At 48.6% G+C, this 17116-nt stretch overlaps 1 protein-coding gene across 1 annotated transcript; it reads left to right on the plus strand.

The window, feature by feature from the left end:
- Window positions 1-1046: 1046 nt before the first annotated feature.
- AOC1 (amine oxidase copper containing 1) lies at window positions 1047-15190 on the plus strand. The gene is made up of 5 exons (XM_012786162.2): window positions 1047-1088; window positions 10283-11868; window positions 12821-13106; window positions 13899-14031; window positions 14356-15190. The coding sequence occupies exons 2-5, from the start codon at window positions 10287-10289 to the stop codon at window positions 14620-14622; spliced, it is 2268 nt and encodes a 755-aa protein (XP_012641616.2). The 5' UTR covers window positions 1047-1088; window positions 10283-10286; the 3' UTR covers window positions 14623-15190.
- Window positions 15191-17116: the final 1926 nt, after the last annotated feature.

A 17116-nucleotide genomic window follows, 5' to 3' on the forward strand; every position in this document is an offset into this window, starting at 1 on the left:
CTCTTCCTCAGGCTGGTTTCAAACTCCTGACCTTGAGCGATCCTCCCGCCTCACCCTCCCAGAGTGCTAGGATTACAGGCGTGAGGCGCCACACCCGGCCACTCGGGTTGTCATTCTATTATTGGGTTGTAAAAATTTTTACATACTCTAAATACAGTTTTCTTACCAGATATGTGATTTGCGAATATTTTTTTCCATTCTCTGGGCTGTCTTTTCACTTTCTTTTGGGTGTCCTTTGAAGCAAAGCCTTTTTTAATACTGATATCATCCAATTTATCTAATTTTTTTGTGGTTATTTGTGCTTTGGGGCCACATCTAATTGGCCTTTGCCTCTTGGTCCTTCCAAACTGCACTTTTCCTGACTCTGTTCTTTCCCCTCTAACCAGGAGCTCCTGCCCTTCCCAACTGAACTAAAGCCACTTCAGTCCTGTCCCTGCCTGCACAGGCAGCCCCGGCCCGGTTCCTTCCCCTTCTCCTCTCTGTGCGTGGCTCGGCCATCCTGACCGACTTGCTCCCCAGACAAGTCCTCCCTGACTTGCTCCCCAGACAAGTCCTCCCTCCTTTCTGAGCACCGTCAGGGTCCCAGAGATGGCTACGAAGACTTCTAGCCTCTCAGCTCTGTGGCTTCCTCTCCCGAACTGCTCTGCCTCCCGTGCCCTGTTGTGCACGGGGTTGAATTCTCTGTTCTGCGGCAGGTGTCAGTCTCTGCCAGCCCCTGCCTTTGTCCTGCATCGGCTCAGCTAAGACCACTGCCTAGGACCCCCCCCCCTCGTCCATACCTCCGGCCCCGGAAACGCACCACCTACAAAAACAGGTTATGGCATCGCACTGCGAGTAACAGAGAAAGGCAGTTCTCGTGGAAGGTGGCACGGTGACAGGGTGAATACTGGGGAGACAGACCTACGACCCATGTGCTACAGCCCCCAGCACACCATGGAATCTCCTGGGCCACAGGGCCCCACCTTGGTCAGCCCAAGCCACACCCTGTCGCTCCCTGCAGGGCGGGGTCTGATAGACTTCAAGGAGGAGTGGAGGATTCGCTCGGGGACAAAGGCTGGCAGCAGAGGGGACCACAGCAGAGCGCACAGGTGCGTCCTGACGGGGAGAGGAGACGGGCTGCATGGGCAGGGCGGGGAAGCCAGGGGAGAAGGGCATGGAGTGAGGGCAGGAGAAGCAGGACACAGGTTTTGGGGGAGCCAGGAAGCAGCGTGGGAGTCCAGAGTGGGTCACAGGAGGAGCCAGGGCGCTCTCGGTGGCAGGCGTCAGCTGGCCAAGGTCGAGAGAGGAAGGTGCAGGGAGCGGTGGGCGAGGGAGGAGAGGGCCTGGCCCTGTTCCCCGTGTGGAAGGCTCCCTCTTCATTAAGGCTTCATTGCCACCATCCACGCCCCCCGCTGCCACATGCACGTGGGAACAGGGGGTCATGCTGGGGAAAGCGAGTTTCTTTGCATTGCCCTCCGTCTTGGCAAAGCAGAAAGAAATCTGGGGATAAGAGGAGGCCCAGCCATGATAAGACATGGAAGCGCCCGAAATGGATACTGCCATGTGAGAGGAGGCAGTCTGAAAAGGCTGCGTATAAGATCACGACTGCAAGACATTCTGGAAAAGGCAAAACTGTGGAGGCAGTGAGTGGTCAGTGGCTGCCAGGGATTAGGGGCAGGAGGGATGAGAAGGTGGAGCTCAGAGGACGTCTAGGGCAGTGAAACTACTCTATGTGACAGTAAATGGTGCACACCTGCTGTCATACATTCGTCCAAACCATAGAATGGAGGACGCCAGGAGTGAACCCTAAGGAGAACTCTGGGCTTCAGGCCACAATGATGTGTGGATGAAGGTTCCTCAATTGCAGCAAATGTCCCACCCGGCATGGACGTGGATAGCTGGGGAGGCCGTGCGTGTGTGGGGCCAGAGGGTATGTGGGAACTCTCAGTACATTTTGCTAAAACTTCTCTTAAAAAATGAAGTTTATTTAAAAAGAAGCAACCCAGACAAGATTTAATAACAGAACCCAAGAGCTCATCCCCTCCTGCTGGCTGTGGGTGAACCCCGCAGCTGCTGTCACCTGCTCCCTTCAGGCTGGGCCCTGAGAGCCCCAGGTCACGTGGGTCCTGGGCCTTCCACCAGCACCAGGGGGACAAGACAAGGTGACCAGATGGAAGTCCCAGGATGGGCCATGAACACGGAGCAAAACCAGAGCAGCGGGAGGGGCCTGGGAGAGTGGAGAGGACTTCTCAGGCCAGCCTTGCCTGTGGCCTCAGCACTGGGAGAGCCAGCTATGGAGAAGTGCTAGCTAGGCCAGGGCAGTGGCTGACACCTGTAATCCCAGCACTTTAGGAGGCGGAAGCTGGAGGACCACAGGAGGCCAGGAGTTTAAGAGTAGCCTGGCCAATATAGTGAGACCCCTATCTCTACAAAAAAAATAAGAAATATTAGCCAGGCATGGTGGTACACATCTATAGTCCCTGCTACTCAGGAGGCTGAGGCAGGATGATCCCTTGAGCCCAGGAATGTGAGTTTGCAATGAGCTACAGTGATGCCACTGCACTCCGTTCCGGGTAACAGAGCAAGACCCTGTCTCAAAAGAAAGAAAGAAATGCTAACAAGCATACAAACTAAATACCAAAGTGCTAAGGGGACAGTGAGTGGAGAAGTGAACTAAGTTAGGGAGGGCCAAACGCAGAAAGCTCCTTGCAGAGCGGGGCTTCAGCCAGCTGTGGAAGGAGGTGAAGGACATGGGCTCAGCAGAGAAAGGCAGGTGAGAAAGGGACACCAAGAAGTTGAGCTTCTCCGAAGAGAAAAATCCACAAGGGGAATAGGACCTCTGGTTAACAAATGGGTTGTGTTCCCAACACTTATGAATCAGATACATGATGTGTAAATACGTTTTCCAAAAAACACAAGTGAAAGATGAAAAGCGTCCACATGGTCAGGTTCTCCTTCTAGCGGAGGAAAGCCTGTTGCTTCCATAATGCACCTGAAGTAGGAGCTCGTGTACTTCAGTTATACCTAACACCAAGTGTGCAACTGAGGTGCTAGGTGTCCCAGCAACCCCAGCCCCTTCCTGCAGGTAGAGTGGCCAGGTGCCCTGGGAGGAGGCTGGGCCAGGAAGACGCTAAGGGACAAGAATGGACTCACCCTCTCTGCCCCTGTCTGTCTGTGCAGGAGCAAGTGTTTTCTCCAGATTTACTCCCAGGGGTTCTGATGTAGGGAGCAAAAGGCATTTACCTGTGACAGCAAGGCTCTCTCTGAGTCCTTACCCCATTCCTGTGCCCGCCCTGGTGGCCTGTGCTCCAGGCAGCCTGTGGGAAGTGAGCAGCACAGTGAGAGACAGGAGGGGTCCTGAGTGGGACTCCCAGCTCAGCTGCAGCCTGTAGGAAGTGCGTGAATGGCAACAAGGGCAGTTCTTTTCCTGCAGAGAATTGACCCTGCAGGAAGACCGTAGTGAAGGTGGCCTTCCAGGCAGGGGCCCAGCAGCATCGAGGAGGACAGTTTAGGATCTGGAGAAACTAGGGCTGGGAGACAGCTATGACTAGTGGCTGCAGCAGCTGATACACTGTCCAAGAGCTGAGGTCTCCCAAAGACTCCGCACACAGCAGGGCCTGGTGGTGGCCCCAGCAGGTATAAGGGAGCAAAAAGTGGCAACCGCCAAGGTGTCCCAGCAGGAGACTCTCAGCTATGTGCACAGGATGGTATTTGCAGCTCAGGGGCTGGGGTTATGGGGTGAAGACTCTGACCATGCCCTCCTGCCAGAGGGGAAGAGATGCCCTTGCAGATGCCCTCCTAGTAGCCTTGGATAGTCAAGAGATCACAACTCGAGTGTCCCACTGGAGGGGCCAAAGAAGCCTGGGCAGGACTGGCCACCTTGTCCTCACCCTCAAAGCCACAGATCTACAGCCTAGTCACAGTTGAATCACTCCACACTGCTTAAAACTTTAAAGGTGCTGGTGTGGACAGACTGTATTTAATTTTGAAAGAAGAGTAACTAACGTTTTTTCTTTTTTTCAACATATTACTGGAGTTCAAATGTTTTGATTACATGTATCAATTTTGTTATGATTGAATCAGGGTTATAAGTGTTCCCATCACCCAGATAGTGTTCGCTGTACCCATTAGGCAGGTTTTCACCCATCTCCTCTACCCCCTGTTTGATTTCCACTGAGTTTTACTTCCCTCTGTGCACGTTTGCTCACTGGTTAGTTCCAGTTTAATAGCAAATACATGTGGTGTTTGTTTTTCCATTCCTTAGATACTTCACCTAGGATAATTGTCTCCAGTTCCATCCAAATTGTTGTAAAATGCCTTAATTCATCCTTCTTCGTGGCTGAGTAGTACTCCACAGTATATACATACCACATTTTGTTAATCCACTCATGAATTGATGGGCACGTGGGTTGATCGGGTTGATCCCACATCTTTGCAATTGTGAATTGTGCTGCAATCAACAGTCAAGTGCAGGTGACTTTTTGATAAAATGACTTCTTTTGCTTTAGGTGAATACCCAGTAGTGGGATTGCTGGATCAAATGGTAGGTCTACGTTTAGTTCTTTGAGGAATCTCCATGTTGTTTCCATAGAGGTTGTACTAGTTTTCAGTCCTACCAATAGTATGTAAGTGTTCCTTTCTCTCTGCATCCATGCCAACATTTATTGTGTTTGGACTTTTCAATAAAAGCCATTCTAACTGGAGTAAAGTGATATCTCATTATAGTTTTAATTTGCATTTCCTTGATAATTAATGATGCTGAACATTTTTTCATATGTTTATTGGCCATTTGTCTTCTTTTGAAAAGCTTCTGCTCCTGTCTTTTGCCCACATTTTAAGTGGGTTGTTTGTTTTTTCCTTGCTGATTTGCTTGAGTTCTTTATAGATTCTGGATAGTAGCCCTTTTTTGGATGTATAGCTTGTGAATAATCTCTCCCATTCTGTAGGTTGTCATTTTGTTCTGCTGATTATTTCCTTAACTGTGCAGAAACCTTTTAATTTAATCAAGTTCCATTTATTTTTCTTGTTGCTGTGATTGCCATTGGTGTCCTCTTCAAAATTCTTTGCTGGGTTGATATCTAGAAGAGTTTTCCCACCATTTTCTTCTAGAATTCTTATGGTTTCATGCCTTACATTTTATCAATCTTGAATTAATTTTTGTGAGTGGTGAGATATATGTATCCTGTTTAAAACTTCTGCATGTGGCAATCCAATATTCCCAGCACCATTTATCGAACAGGGCTTCTTTTCCACAGTGTATCTTGTTGTCTACTTTGTCAAAGATCACTTGGGTGTATGTGGATGGTTTTATATCTGGGTTCTCTGCTCTGTTCCATTGATCTATGTCTCTATTGTTGTGCTAATACCATGCTGTTTAGATTACTATAGCCTTGTAGTATAATTTGAAGTCTGGTAATGTGATGCTTCCTGATTTGTTCCTTTTGCTTAAGATTGCTTTGGTTATTCAGGCCCATTTCTGCTTCCAAACAAAGCATAGAATTATTTTTTCTAGATCTGTGAAATATAACATTGCTATTCTGACTGGGATTGCAGTCTGGAATCTGTAAATTGCTTTGGATAGTATGGACATTTTAACATTGTGGATTCTACCAATCAATGAGCATGGTAAGTTTTTCCATTTGTTTGTGTCTTCTGCAATTTCTCTCATCAGTGTTTTGTAGCTCTCTTTGTAGAGATGTTTCATTTCTTTGGTTAAGTATATTTCTAGGTATTTTATTTTCTTTGCAGCTATTTTGAGTGTTATCGAGTCTTTGATTTGACTCTCAGCTTGACTGTTAAAGGTGTATAGAAATGCTACTGATTTGTGTAGGTTAATTTTGTAACCTGAGACTTTGCTGAGTTTATTTATCAATTCTAAGAGTCTTTTGGTGGAGTCTTTGGGGTTTTCTAGATAAAAGATCATATCATCAGCAAAAAGTGATAGTTTGGTCTCCTCTTTCTTAATTTGGATACCCTTTATTTCTTTCTCTTGCCTGATTGCTCTGGCTAGGATTTCCATCACTATGTTGAATACAAGTGACGACAGTGGGCACTCTGGTCTTGTTCCGTTTTTTGGAGCATGGGGAATGCTTTCAACTCTTCCCCATTCAGTATGATGTTTGCTGTGAGTTTGTCATATATGGCTTTTATAATCTTGAGATATGTTCCTTCTATGCATGGTTCATTGAAGGTTTTTGTTAGAGGCAAGGACCCTCAAAGACCCTCAACTCCCCTATGACTCGTCCTACGCACGGGCTTCGCCCTGGAAAATTCCAGCTATAGCTCCGAGAAGAATGCATTCCATGACATGCTGACCACTGAATGCTCCAGGGAGTGCTGACTGCAATTGTTCCCGACCACCTGCCAGGTTGGGGTTGAGTAATCAGTCACAAACAGTTTCGATACTGATAAGACGCTGATTGGGGCTGATTAGCCCAAACCCAAGACTCATCAGTCACCCCACTCTATTTTTCTGTTTCTACTTCCTTGTTTCTGTATGCTTATAAAACCTACTAAGAATCCAAGTAAAGTAGACCTTGACAACCCTTTGCTTGGTCTCGTTCCTTTCTCTCGCCCATCTCTTTCAGGCACGGTCCCCCTTGACCCCCACGAGTAACAGAAGGTCCCGCGGGCCGGGACAGGTTTTGATCATGAAAGGTTGCTGAATTTTGTTGAATACTTTTTCTGCATTAGTTGAGGTGATCGTATGGTCTTTGCTTTTGCTTCTGTTTATGTGGTAAATCATATTTATTGATTTACATACATTGAAACATCCTTGCATCCTGGGATGAAGCCCTCTTGGTCATGGTGGCTTACTTTTTTTGGATGTGCTATTTACTTCAGTTTGCTAGTGTTTTATTGAGAATTTTTGCATCTATATTCATAAGGGATATTGGTCTGTAGTTTTCTTTTATTGTTGTGTCCTTTCCTGGCTTTGGCATGAAAGTGATACTGCTTCATATAATGAGTAGGGGAGGATTCTCTCCTTCTTGATGTTATGGAATAAATTCTGCAATATGGGTACCAGCTCTTATTTGTAGGTCTGGTAAAATTTGGCTGTGAATCCATCTGGTCTGGGGCCTTTGTGTGTGTGTGTGTGTGTGTGTGTGTGTGTGTGTGTTTTATTTACTTATTTTTCAATTTTCTATTACTGCTTCAATCTTGCTTCTCGTTATTGGTCTGATCAGGAGTTCTATTTCTTCCTAATTAAGTCTTGGAAGATTGTTTGTTTCCAGGAATTTGTCCATTTTGTCTACATTTTTGAGCTTATCTCCATAGAGATTTTCATAGTATTCACAGTTGATATTTTGTATTTCTGTGGTATCAGTTGTAATATCTGCTTTTTCATTTTTGATTGAGCTTTTGGGGTCCTTTCTCTTCCGGTCTGGTTAATCTAACAAGAGGTCTATCAATTTTGTTTATCTTTTCAAAGAACCAATTTTTTGTTTCACTGATCCTTTGTATTGTTTTTTTGTTTGTTTTGTTTAGTTCTGCTCTGACCTTATTTATTTCTTTTCTTCTGCTGGCTTTGGGTTTGGTTTGCTCTTCCTTTTCTGGTTCCTTGAGGTGTGTCATTAGATTGTTAATTTGTGATCTTTCTGTCTTTTTGATGTAGGCTTTTAAGGCTATGAATGTTCCCCTTACAACTGCTTTTGCTGAATCTCATAGATTTTGGTAGCTTGTGTCCCCTTTGTCATTCAGTTTGAGGAACCTTTTGATTTCCATCTTAATTTCATTATTGACCCAATAATTATTCAATAGCAAGTTGTTTAACCTTCATGACTTTGTGTAGAATTGAGTGTTTCTCTTGAAGTTGATTTTTATTAATAGTTTTATTCCACTGTGGTCTGAGAAGATACATGGTATGATTTCTTTTTCTTTTTAATTTCTTGAGACATGTTTTCTTAATCTTGGAGAATGTTTCCTGTACTAATGAGAAGAATGTATATTCAGTAGTTTGGGGGTAAAATGCCTTGTAAATGTCTGTTATGCTCATTTTGTCTAGAGTCCCATTTAAGTCCAGTGTTTCTTTATTTATTTTCTGCTTGGATGATCTGTCCAGTTCTGCCATTGGGGGGTTGAAGTTCCTGGCAATTATGATGCTGCTGTTTATCTCTTTGCTTAGATCTAGTAGGGTTTGCTTTATGAATCTGGGTGCTCCTGTGTTAGGTGCATAAATATTTAGAATTGTTATGTCTTGTTGAATTGCTCCCTGTACCATAATATAATGACCATCTTTGTCTTTCTTTACTGTTGTTGATTTAAGTTCAATTTTATCTGATATGAGAATGACTATACCTGCTTTCTTTTGGTTTCCATTTGCATGGAATATTTTTCTTCCATCCTTTCACCTTGAGTCTGTATGAGTACTTGTGGGTTAGATGTGTTTCCTGGAGACAGCAGATACTTTGGTTGTATTTTTTCATCCATCAGCCAGCCTGTGTCTCTTAAGATTGGCATTTAGACTATTCATGTTGATTGATAGAATTGATATGTGGGATGCTGTTCTGTTCACTATGTTGGGTACCACCTTATTGCTCTGTTGTACTTCTTGTGCTATTGTTTAATATGAGCTCTAACCATTAGCTTTGGGTGGTGGGTGGGTGTCTATTGTGCTGATCAATGCAGTTCTTAGTATTTCCTTAAGGGCAGGTCTGGTCTTGACAAGTTTCCTCAGTGTTTTCTTGCCTGGGAAAGTCTTTATTTGTCCTTCATATATGAAACTTGGCTTTTCAGGAAACAAAATTCTAGGCTGGCAGTTGTTCTGTTTAAGAATACTGAAGATGGAGCCCCAATCCCTTCTGGGTTGTAAGGTCTCAGTTGAGAAGTCTGTATTTAGGCTAATGGATTTTCCTTTGTAAGTTACTTGACATTTTCACCTCATAGCTCACAAGATTTCCTCCTTTGTGTTGACTTTGGCCAGTCTGGAGACTATATGTCTTGATGATTGCCTCTTTGTGATGAATCTCCCAGGTGCTCATTGAGCTTCTTGTACTTTGATGTCTACATCTCTAGCAAGACCAGGAAAGTTTTCCTAAATTATTCCCTCAAATAGGTTTTCTAGCCCTTGTGCATTTTCCTTCTTCACCTTCAGGTATGCCTATGATTCTTTTATTTGGCTGTTTTACATAACTCTATATTTCTTGTAGGCTTTGTTTATTCCTCTTAATTCTCTGTTCTTTATTTTCGACTGACTGAATTCAAAAAAGTTGTCTTCAAGCTCTGAGATTCTTTCTTCTACCTGGTCTAGTCTATTCTTAAAACTCTTTGATAAGGGAGAATGGAGGTCTTTGAGATTCTGTCTCTTTCCCCAGCCCTGTGGTCTTCCTAACAGTGTGAATTGTATTGGCATGGCCAGTTTAATCTCTGAGACAGTAGGTGTTGCTTGTGGGTAAGAATCAAGTCAGTGTATGATAGAGTCAGTGAATACTGTAAAAGGCTATGCAAATAGACCCTTAGCCTGATGATTTTCCTATAGGCTGAGCTTCCTTCCCTCACTCCACTCCAGCCAGAGGCAGCCCACAGGGGCAGCTGGTGACATGCACTGTCTGGGCCCGATTTTTATTCTGCTCTCACCTTGCTCCTCTGTAAACCTCTTAGGTTCCCATGGACTTTGTTACTCAGGTGAACTCCCTTGTTTTTGTGTGTTATCTCAGCCAAAGAGAACATTGGGCTCTTATCTCTCTGCCTTTAGATTACTCTGCCAGTGAGTCACAGCAGCCCCAGGCTGTGCCACTGTGTGTCCTGAGTGCTTGTTGTGTCCTAGAGAGGCAGACCACCTATGTTGAAAGCAAAACTACATTTCTGATACAATAAAATACCTTTTAAGGAGACAAATTTTAAACTTTAGTGTAGAAGTTCAAAAGGTAGGCACTTGAGTCAGGCTTCCTGCGTTCAAGTTCTAGTAAGTCATGCCACCAGGACTAGGTGTGTGGCCTTGGGCACATCACTCAAGTGGGTTGTCATCTTCTCAGCTGTGTCAACCCAAAGTCAGTGACTAAGGAAAAGATCTCAATCAATGGAGGTTTTTTTAAGACAACGTTGAGCACATGCCAGGGAAAAACACAAACCACAGACAAATCTGTGGATGTTTTTCCAAAGGGGAATTTGGAATTTTCAGTATTTAAGGGGAGTAGGGCGTATATAAAGGAAAAATAAAAGAGCAGGGGGCAGGGGGTAGTAAGACAAAATGGTTACATTCTTGTGAGACCCAGGAAATTCTACATTTTACATAAGATATGGCAAACAGAAACCCATTTCCTCCCACGAGACAACTAAGTTCATCTTTTCTGCTACACTCCAGAGCAATGGGGCAAGAGACACTGGCCCTCCTGGGGGCCGTGGCTGCTGTCCTGGTGCTGCAGGCAGCCGCAGTGGAGCAGCCCCCGTGGACCCTGCGTGGCAAGGCCAGCGTGTTCGCAGACCTGAGTGCTGAAGAGCTGAAGGCCGTGAAAAGCTTCCTTTGGTCCAGGAAAGACCTGAGGTTGGAGCCCTCCACGGCATCGACCATGGCCAAGAACACTGTGTTCCTCATTGAGATGCTATTGCCCAAGAAGCAGCATGTGCTGAGATTTCTGGATAAAGGTGAAAGGCATCCTGTTCGGGAAGCCCGTGTGGTCATCTTCTTTGGAGCCCAGGAGCATCCCAATGTCACTGAGTTTGCTGTGGGGCCCCTGCCGGAGCCCTACTACATTCGGGTGCGGTCCCCCAGGCATGGACACCAGCCCTCCTGGGCATCCAGGCCCATCTCCATGGCAGAGTATGGCCTCCTCTACCACACCCTGCGGGAAGCCACCAAGCCCCTACATCAATTTTTCCTTGATACCACGGGCTTCTCGTTCCAAGACTGCCACGACCGATGCCTCACCTTCACTGATGTGGCCCCCCGGGGCTTGGCTTCTGGCCAGCGCCGCAGTTGGTTCATCATACAGCGCTTTGTGGAAGGCTATTTCCTGCACCCCACGGGTCTGGAGCTCCTTGTGGATCATGAGAGCACGGATGCCCGGCACTGGGCCGTGGAGCAGGTGTGGTATAATGGGAAGTTCTATGGGAGCCCAGAAAAACTGGCTCAGAAGTATGCCAACGGAGAGGTGGACGTGGTGATCCTGGAGGACCCAGTGCCCAAGGGGAAGGGACAGGAGAGCACGGAGGAGCCGCCCCTCTTCTCCTCCCACAAGCCCCGTGGGGACTTCTCCAGCCCCGTCGGGGTGAGTGGCCCCCGCCTGGTCCAGCCCCATGGCCCTCGCTACAGGCTGGAGGGCAACGCTGTGCTCTACGGGGGCTGGAGCTTCGCCTTCCGGCTGCGCTCCTCCTCGGGGCTGCAGGTCCTGAACGTGCACTTCGGTGGAGAGCGCATCGCCTATGAGGTCAGCGTGCAGGAGGCCGTGGCGCTGTACGGGGGACACACGCCTGCGGGCATGCAGACCAAGTACATCGACGTGGGCTGGGGCCTGGGCAGTGTCACTCACGAGTTAGCCCCTGGCATCGACTGCCCAGAGACCGCCACCTTCGTGGATGCCCTCCACTACTATGACGCCGACGACCCTGTGCACTACCCCCGAGCCCTCTGCCTCTTTGAGATGCCCACGGGGGTGCCCCTCCGGCGGCACTTTAACTCCAACTTTAGCGGGGGCTTCAACTTCTACGCAGGACTGAAGGGCCAGGTGCTGGTGCTTCGGACGACTTCCACGGTCTACAATTACGACTACATTTGGGACTTCGTCTTCTACCCCAACGGGGTGATGGAGGCCAAGATGCACGCCACCGGCTATGTCCACGCCACCTTCTACACCCCCGAGGGCCTGCGCCACGGCACTCGCCTGCACACCCACCTGATCGGCAACATGCACACCCACTTGGTGCATTACCGCGTGGACCTGGACGTGGCAGGTAGGGCTCGAAACGACACCCTCCCCGTCAAACATCGGCAACGTAGACCCACGGGAGACAGCACTACAACTCCCCGGTGGTATAATGTGAGGAGTATTTGCCCAGTCTGCTTCCGTGAAACCTAAAGCTAGAACTTTGTGTGCTCATGCCAAATGGTGGAAGTGAGCAGGGCTGAGGGCTGCCCTGGACGCACGGCGTGGACCCCGTCCTGGCCCCTGTCCCAGCCCCGGGGCTAGGCTGACCCCAGGCGGTGGGTGGAGTAGAAAGGTGTGCTTGGGGTGGGGAAGGGACGACGTCCAGGAAGGTGAGAAATGTCCCTGCCTAGCACTTTGAGATGGAGTGTAGTGTCCTCTGGGAACACTCAGTGTCTCCTGGATGAGGTCACCATAAAAGAGTGGTGTGACGGTGACAAAAGGTTGGCCTGACACCAAATCATAGGACAGAACAAGGCCACCAGGGCCAAATAGGTGGCTCCCACCCCTCAGCCCGGTCGGCCCTGGATGCGGTCTCTCACGCCGGGAGACAGGTGAGCTGCCGCTTCTCTGGGATTGTAGCTTCTCTCTCTAGGATTGTAGCTTCTCTGGGATTGTAGCTTCTCTCTCTAGGATTGTAGCTTCTCTGGGATTGTAGCTTCTCTCTCTGGGATTGTAGCTTCTCTCTCTGGGATTGTAGCTTCTCTCTCTGGGATTGTAGCTTCTCTGGGATTGTAGCTTCTCTCTCTGGGATTGTAGCTTCTCTGGGATTGTAGCTGCAGCAAACGGGCAAGAGCCCGGCCTGGGAGAGAACTGCCCAGAGGGCAACACAATCACCCCAGCTGCTCTCAATGTGCCCCAACATCCCGTTCACCCCTGAAGGGCGGCTGTTGGCCTGGGATGGGGATCCCAGTGCAGAGGGAGGAGGTTTCGGCTCCGGCAGCGTGGTCTTCATTCCCCTTCTCCCTGCACACCTCCAGGCACCAAAAACAGCTTCCAGACCCTGCAGATGAAGCTGGAAAACATCACCAACCCCTGGAGCCCGAGACACCGCCTGGTCCAGCCAACCCTGCAACAGACGCGGTACCCCCGGGAACGCCAGGCGGCCTTCCGCTTCGGGCGGCCCCTGCCCAGGTACCTGCTCTTCAGCAGCCCCGAGCACAACCCCTGGGGCCACGAGCGCAGCTACCGCCTGCAGATCCACTCCATGGCTGACCAGGTGCTGCCCCTGGGCTGGCAGGAGGAGCAGGCTGTCACTTGGGCCAGGTGAGGGGACCTGGGGTGACTTGGGAGGGTCCGGGGCTCCCCTCAGTGTTTGTGTGTCTCCTTGCCTGTGTCTGTCTGTGTTCCCATCCATGAGATTGACTCTATGTCCACATGGCTGCGTATCCAGGTGTGTGCGTGTGTGAGTGTGTGTGTGAGTGTGCGTACAGTTGACCCTTGAACAACGTGGGCCTTAGAGGTGCCCACCCCACCCACAGCAGCTGAAAATTCACCTGTAACTTTTGACTCCCCAAAGCCTAACTCCTACTAGCCTACTGTTGATCGTGCACATATTTTGTATGTTCTATGCATTCTATACTATATCTCTACAATAAAGTAAGCTAGAGAAAAGAAAACGTTATTAAGAAAATCATAAGGAAGAGAATATATATTTACTCTTCATTCCGTGGAAGTGGATCATTACAAAGCTCTTCATCCTCATCACCTTCACGTTGAGCAGGCTGAGGAGGAGGAGGGGTCGGTCTTGCCATCTCAGGGCGGCAGAAGTGGGAGGAAATCTGAGTATGAGTGCACCTGCGCCGTCCAGACCCGTGTTGTTCAAGTCAACTGTTTTCCTGGGCATGTCTCTGTGCGTTTGGGGGAGGCGGTGAAGAACTTGCTCTGAGCACCTGCACCCCAGGTGACAGTGCTCAGTGTCGCTGACTTCCCGGAGACGATCTCCGATTTGGTGGAAGGCAGCGACTTCCCCCCATTATTAACCCCAAAGGGGTTCCCTGGCGGGGCTGGGAGGCCAGCACAGTGCCCATTGCCGCTGGGCTTCTCCTCTGCCCGCAGGTACCCGCTGGCCGTGACGAGGTACCGGGAGTCGGAGCTGTGCAGCAGCAGCATCTACAACCAGAATGACCCCTGGGCCCCACCTGTGGTCTTCGAGGAGTTTCTGCGCAACAATGAGAACATCGAAAACGAGGTGCTGCCCCGTCCCCAGCCCTGCCCAGCCCCGGCCCTGCCTCCTTCCAGCCCCAGCCCAGAGCAGCCCCGTCACCACCAGAGAGCCCTGACCCCTAAACACCCTCTGCCTGGGCCCGTCCGTCCCCAGAACCAGGAGCCGGGGCCTGCTGTGTGCGGGGCAAGTTCAGAGGTGGCGACAGAGCTGCCCGTCTCTTTTAAACGGGGCTGCAGAGGATTTCAGCAAGGTTCCGGGCACCTCTGAAAGTGCCCAAAGGCCAGGCGGCCTCCAGTGGCCAATACTCAGCACTTCCCTGCCCACTGAGCCCACGCCTCTCTCCCGCAGGACCTGGTGGCCTGGGTGACCGTGGGCTTCCTGCACATCCCCCACTCGGAGGACATTCCCAACACAGCCACCCCCGGAAACTCCGTCGGCTTCCTGCTCCGGCCCTACAACTTCTTCCCGGAGGACCCGTCCCTGGCGTCCAGAGACACTGTGATCGTGTGGCCTCGGGACAGTGGCGCCAACTATGTCCAGCGCTGGATCCCTGAGGACAGGGACTGCTCCGTGCCTCCCCCTTTTAGCTACAATGGGACCTACAGGCCCGTGTGAAGGGCCCTGTCCCCAACCCCCGCCTGGAAGCCCGAGAGCCTCGCAGGGACGGACAATAAACCCCTCAGAGCCCAGCCTGTGTGCTGCTTCTTGGGGGGCGCGCCGTGGGCAACGGCTCCGCCCAGGCACGTGCAGGACACACGCACATGGATGTGCAGCCTGTGGCGTGGGCTCCTCCGCCCTGGTCTTCCCGCCCCAGAACAGGCCTTCCTTGCTAACCAAAAGGGAGCCCACCGAAATACTAGATTTACCTAACAGATTGGTTTTTAAAAATCTCAGACTGACAACTCCCTCTTGAGGAGGCCGCAGGGGAATCCTCCCCTGTCGGTCATGGGGCATGCAACACGGTGCAACCATAGGAAGACGCTGCGGAAAAATCTAGCAAAATGACCAATGCCTTTACTCTCTGGCACAGCGATCCAACTTTTAGGGGTTTATCCTTAAGATCTACTTATGAACCCAAGAAAAATATATGTACAAAGAGACTCATTGCAGGGTTGTTTGTAACGGCGAGAGTCTGGAAACAACTGACTTCCCCTCTTTAGGAAAGACCCAGAATGCACTATGGCCCCACCACACAATGCTGTAGGTGACTGTAAAAGAGATATATGAACAAGGACAGTCTGCATCCTGATAGGGAAAAATCTTCAGGACATATTAAGGAAGAAAAGAAAACGGGTGTAGAAAAATCTATGTGGCGTGTTAACCTTTGTGTAAGAAAGGAGAGGAGGCTCCATCCATGTCATCTCCACGCAGATGACAGAAATGGGGTGGGAGCAGGAGTCCTCCATGTCAACCTTCTCATTTTGTCATTAGGGCTTTTGTTGTTGTTTTGTATGTTTCCTGTTTGTTCCTTGAGTGACAAGAGCCTGAGAGGACAGATGGGACAAAGGAGAGGGCCAGGCAGGTGGGGGTGGGGTCTCCCTCCTGCTGCTGAGCCGAGGGACCCCAAGCGTCCTGGCTCCTGCACGGGACCCCAGGAAGGAACTGACCTCAGGAACCCACATGCTGTTGCCTCTCACCCTGGTGCTGTTATTTTTATTTTTGGATCATGAGAATGTATTACCTACTCAAAAAATATTAAAATTTTGAAATTTAGGGAGGGAGGGGAAAAGGGAAGAAAGAAAAATGAAACCACTAATCAGTGGTACTATAGCAGCTGGCCAACATGGATGGGGCAGGTGAACGATGCCCCCCTAAAGGTGTCTAAGAAAACAGGGCTCCCTCTCCCTCCACCTCCTGGCCAAGAAACACGGTGGCTCCTTAGGAGGGGCAGGCCACCAGGATTCCTCAGTCTCCATTTCCCACAGGCTGAATTCCAGCTGAGCGCCACTGAGAGCATGGAGATTCAGTGCAATCCCTATCAAAATCTCAGGTGGAGTCTTTGCAGAAATTTACAAGCTGATCCTAAAATTCAGATGGAAATTCAAGGGGCCCAGCATGGCCAAAATGATCTTTACAAAGAAGAACAAAGCTAAAGAACTGGCACTTTCTGATTTCAAAACTTACTACAAAGACACTGTAATCAAGACAATGTGGTATTGGCATAAGGATGGACATATAAATCAATTAAATGGGCCGGGCGCGGTGGCTCACGCCTGTAATCCTAGCACTCTGGGAGGCCGAGGCGGGCAGATTGCTCAAGGTCAGGAGTTCAAAACCAGCCTGAGCGAGACCCCGTCTCTACCATAAAAATAGAAAGAAATTAATTGGCCAACTAATATATATAATATAAAAATCAGCCGGGCATGGTGGCTCGTGCCTGTAGTCCCAGCTACTCGGGAGGCTGAGGCAGGAGGATCGCTTGAGCCCAGGAGTTTGAGGTTGCTGTGAGCTAGGCTGACGCCACGGCACTCACTCTAGCCTGGGCAAGAAAGCGAGACTCTGTCTCAAAAAAAATTAATTAATTAATTAATTAAATGGAGCTGAGAAATAAACCCTCACATTTCTAGTCAATTGATTTTTCACAAAGGTGCCAAAACAATTCAATAAGGAAAAAATAGTCTTTTCAACGAATTGTTCTGGGGCAACTGAATATCCACATGCAAAATAATAAAATTGGACCCCTATCTCACACCATATACAAAATTTAACTCAAAATGAATCAAAGATCTACATATAAGATCTAAAACTATCAAATTCTTAGAAGAAAATATAGGTATAAGTATTTGTTACCTGGAATTAGGGCATGATTTCTTAGCAATGACGCCCAAAACACAAGCTACTAAAGAAAAAATAAGTAAATTTGACTTTATCCATATTAAAAACTCATGTGCTTCAAATGACATTATCAAGAAAGTGAATGGCAACCTACATAATGGCAGCAAATATTTATAAATCATACACCTGATAAGGTTCTAGTGTCCACTACACCCCCCCCACACACACACACTTAATAACAAAAAGACAAATAATCCAATTAAAATGGGCAAAGTCTTTGAATAGACATTTCTCCGAAGAAGATATGCAAATGGTCAACAAGCACGTGAAAAGA

The sequence above is a fragment of the Microcebus murinus genome, chromosome 9, assembly GCF_040939455.1.
Source record: "Microcebus murinus isolate Inina chromosome 9, M.murinus_Inina_mat1.0, whole genome shotgun sequence".
Classification (NCBI taxonomy): domain Eukaryota; kingdom Metazoa; phylum Chordata; class Mammalia; order Primates; family Cheirogaleidae; genus Microcebus; species Microcebus murinus.

Excerpts from the sequence above, each read along its gene's own strand:
- AOC1 (XM_012786162.2), top strand. The coding sequence starts at position 10,287 with ATGGGGCAAGAGACACTGGCCCTCCTGGGGGCCGTGGCTGCTGTCCTG. Across the intron at positions 11,869-12,820 it reads CGTGGACCTGGACGTGGCAG|GCACCAAAAACAGCTTCCAG; the intron begins GTAGGGCTCGAA and ends GCACACCTCCAG. Across the intron at positions 14,032-14,355 it reads ATGAGAACATCGAAAACGAG|GACCTGGTGGCCTGGGTGAC; the intron begins GTGCTGCCCCGT and ends TCTCTCCCGCAG.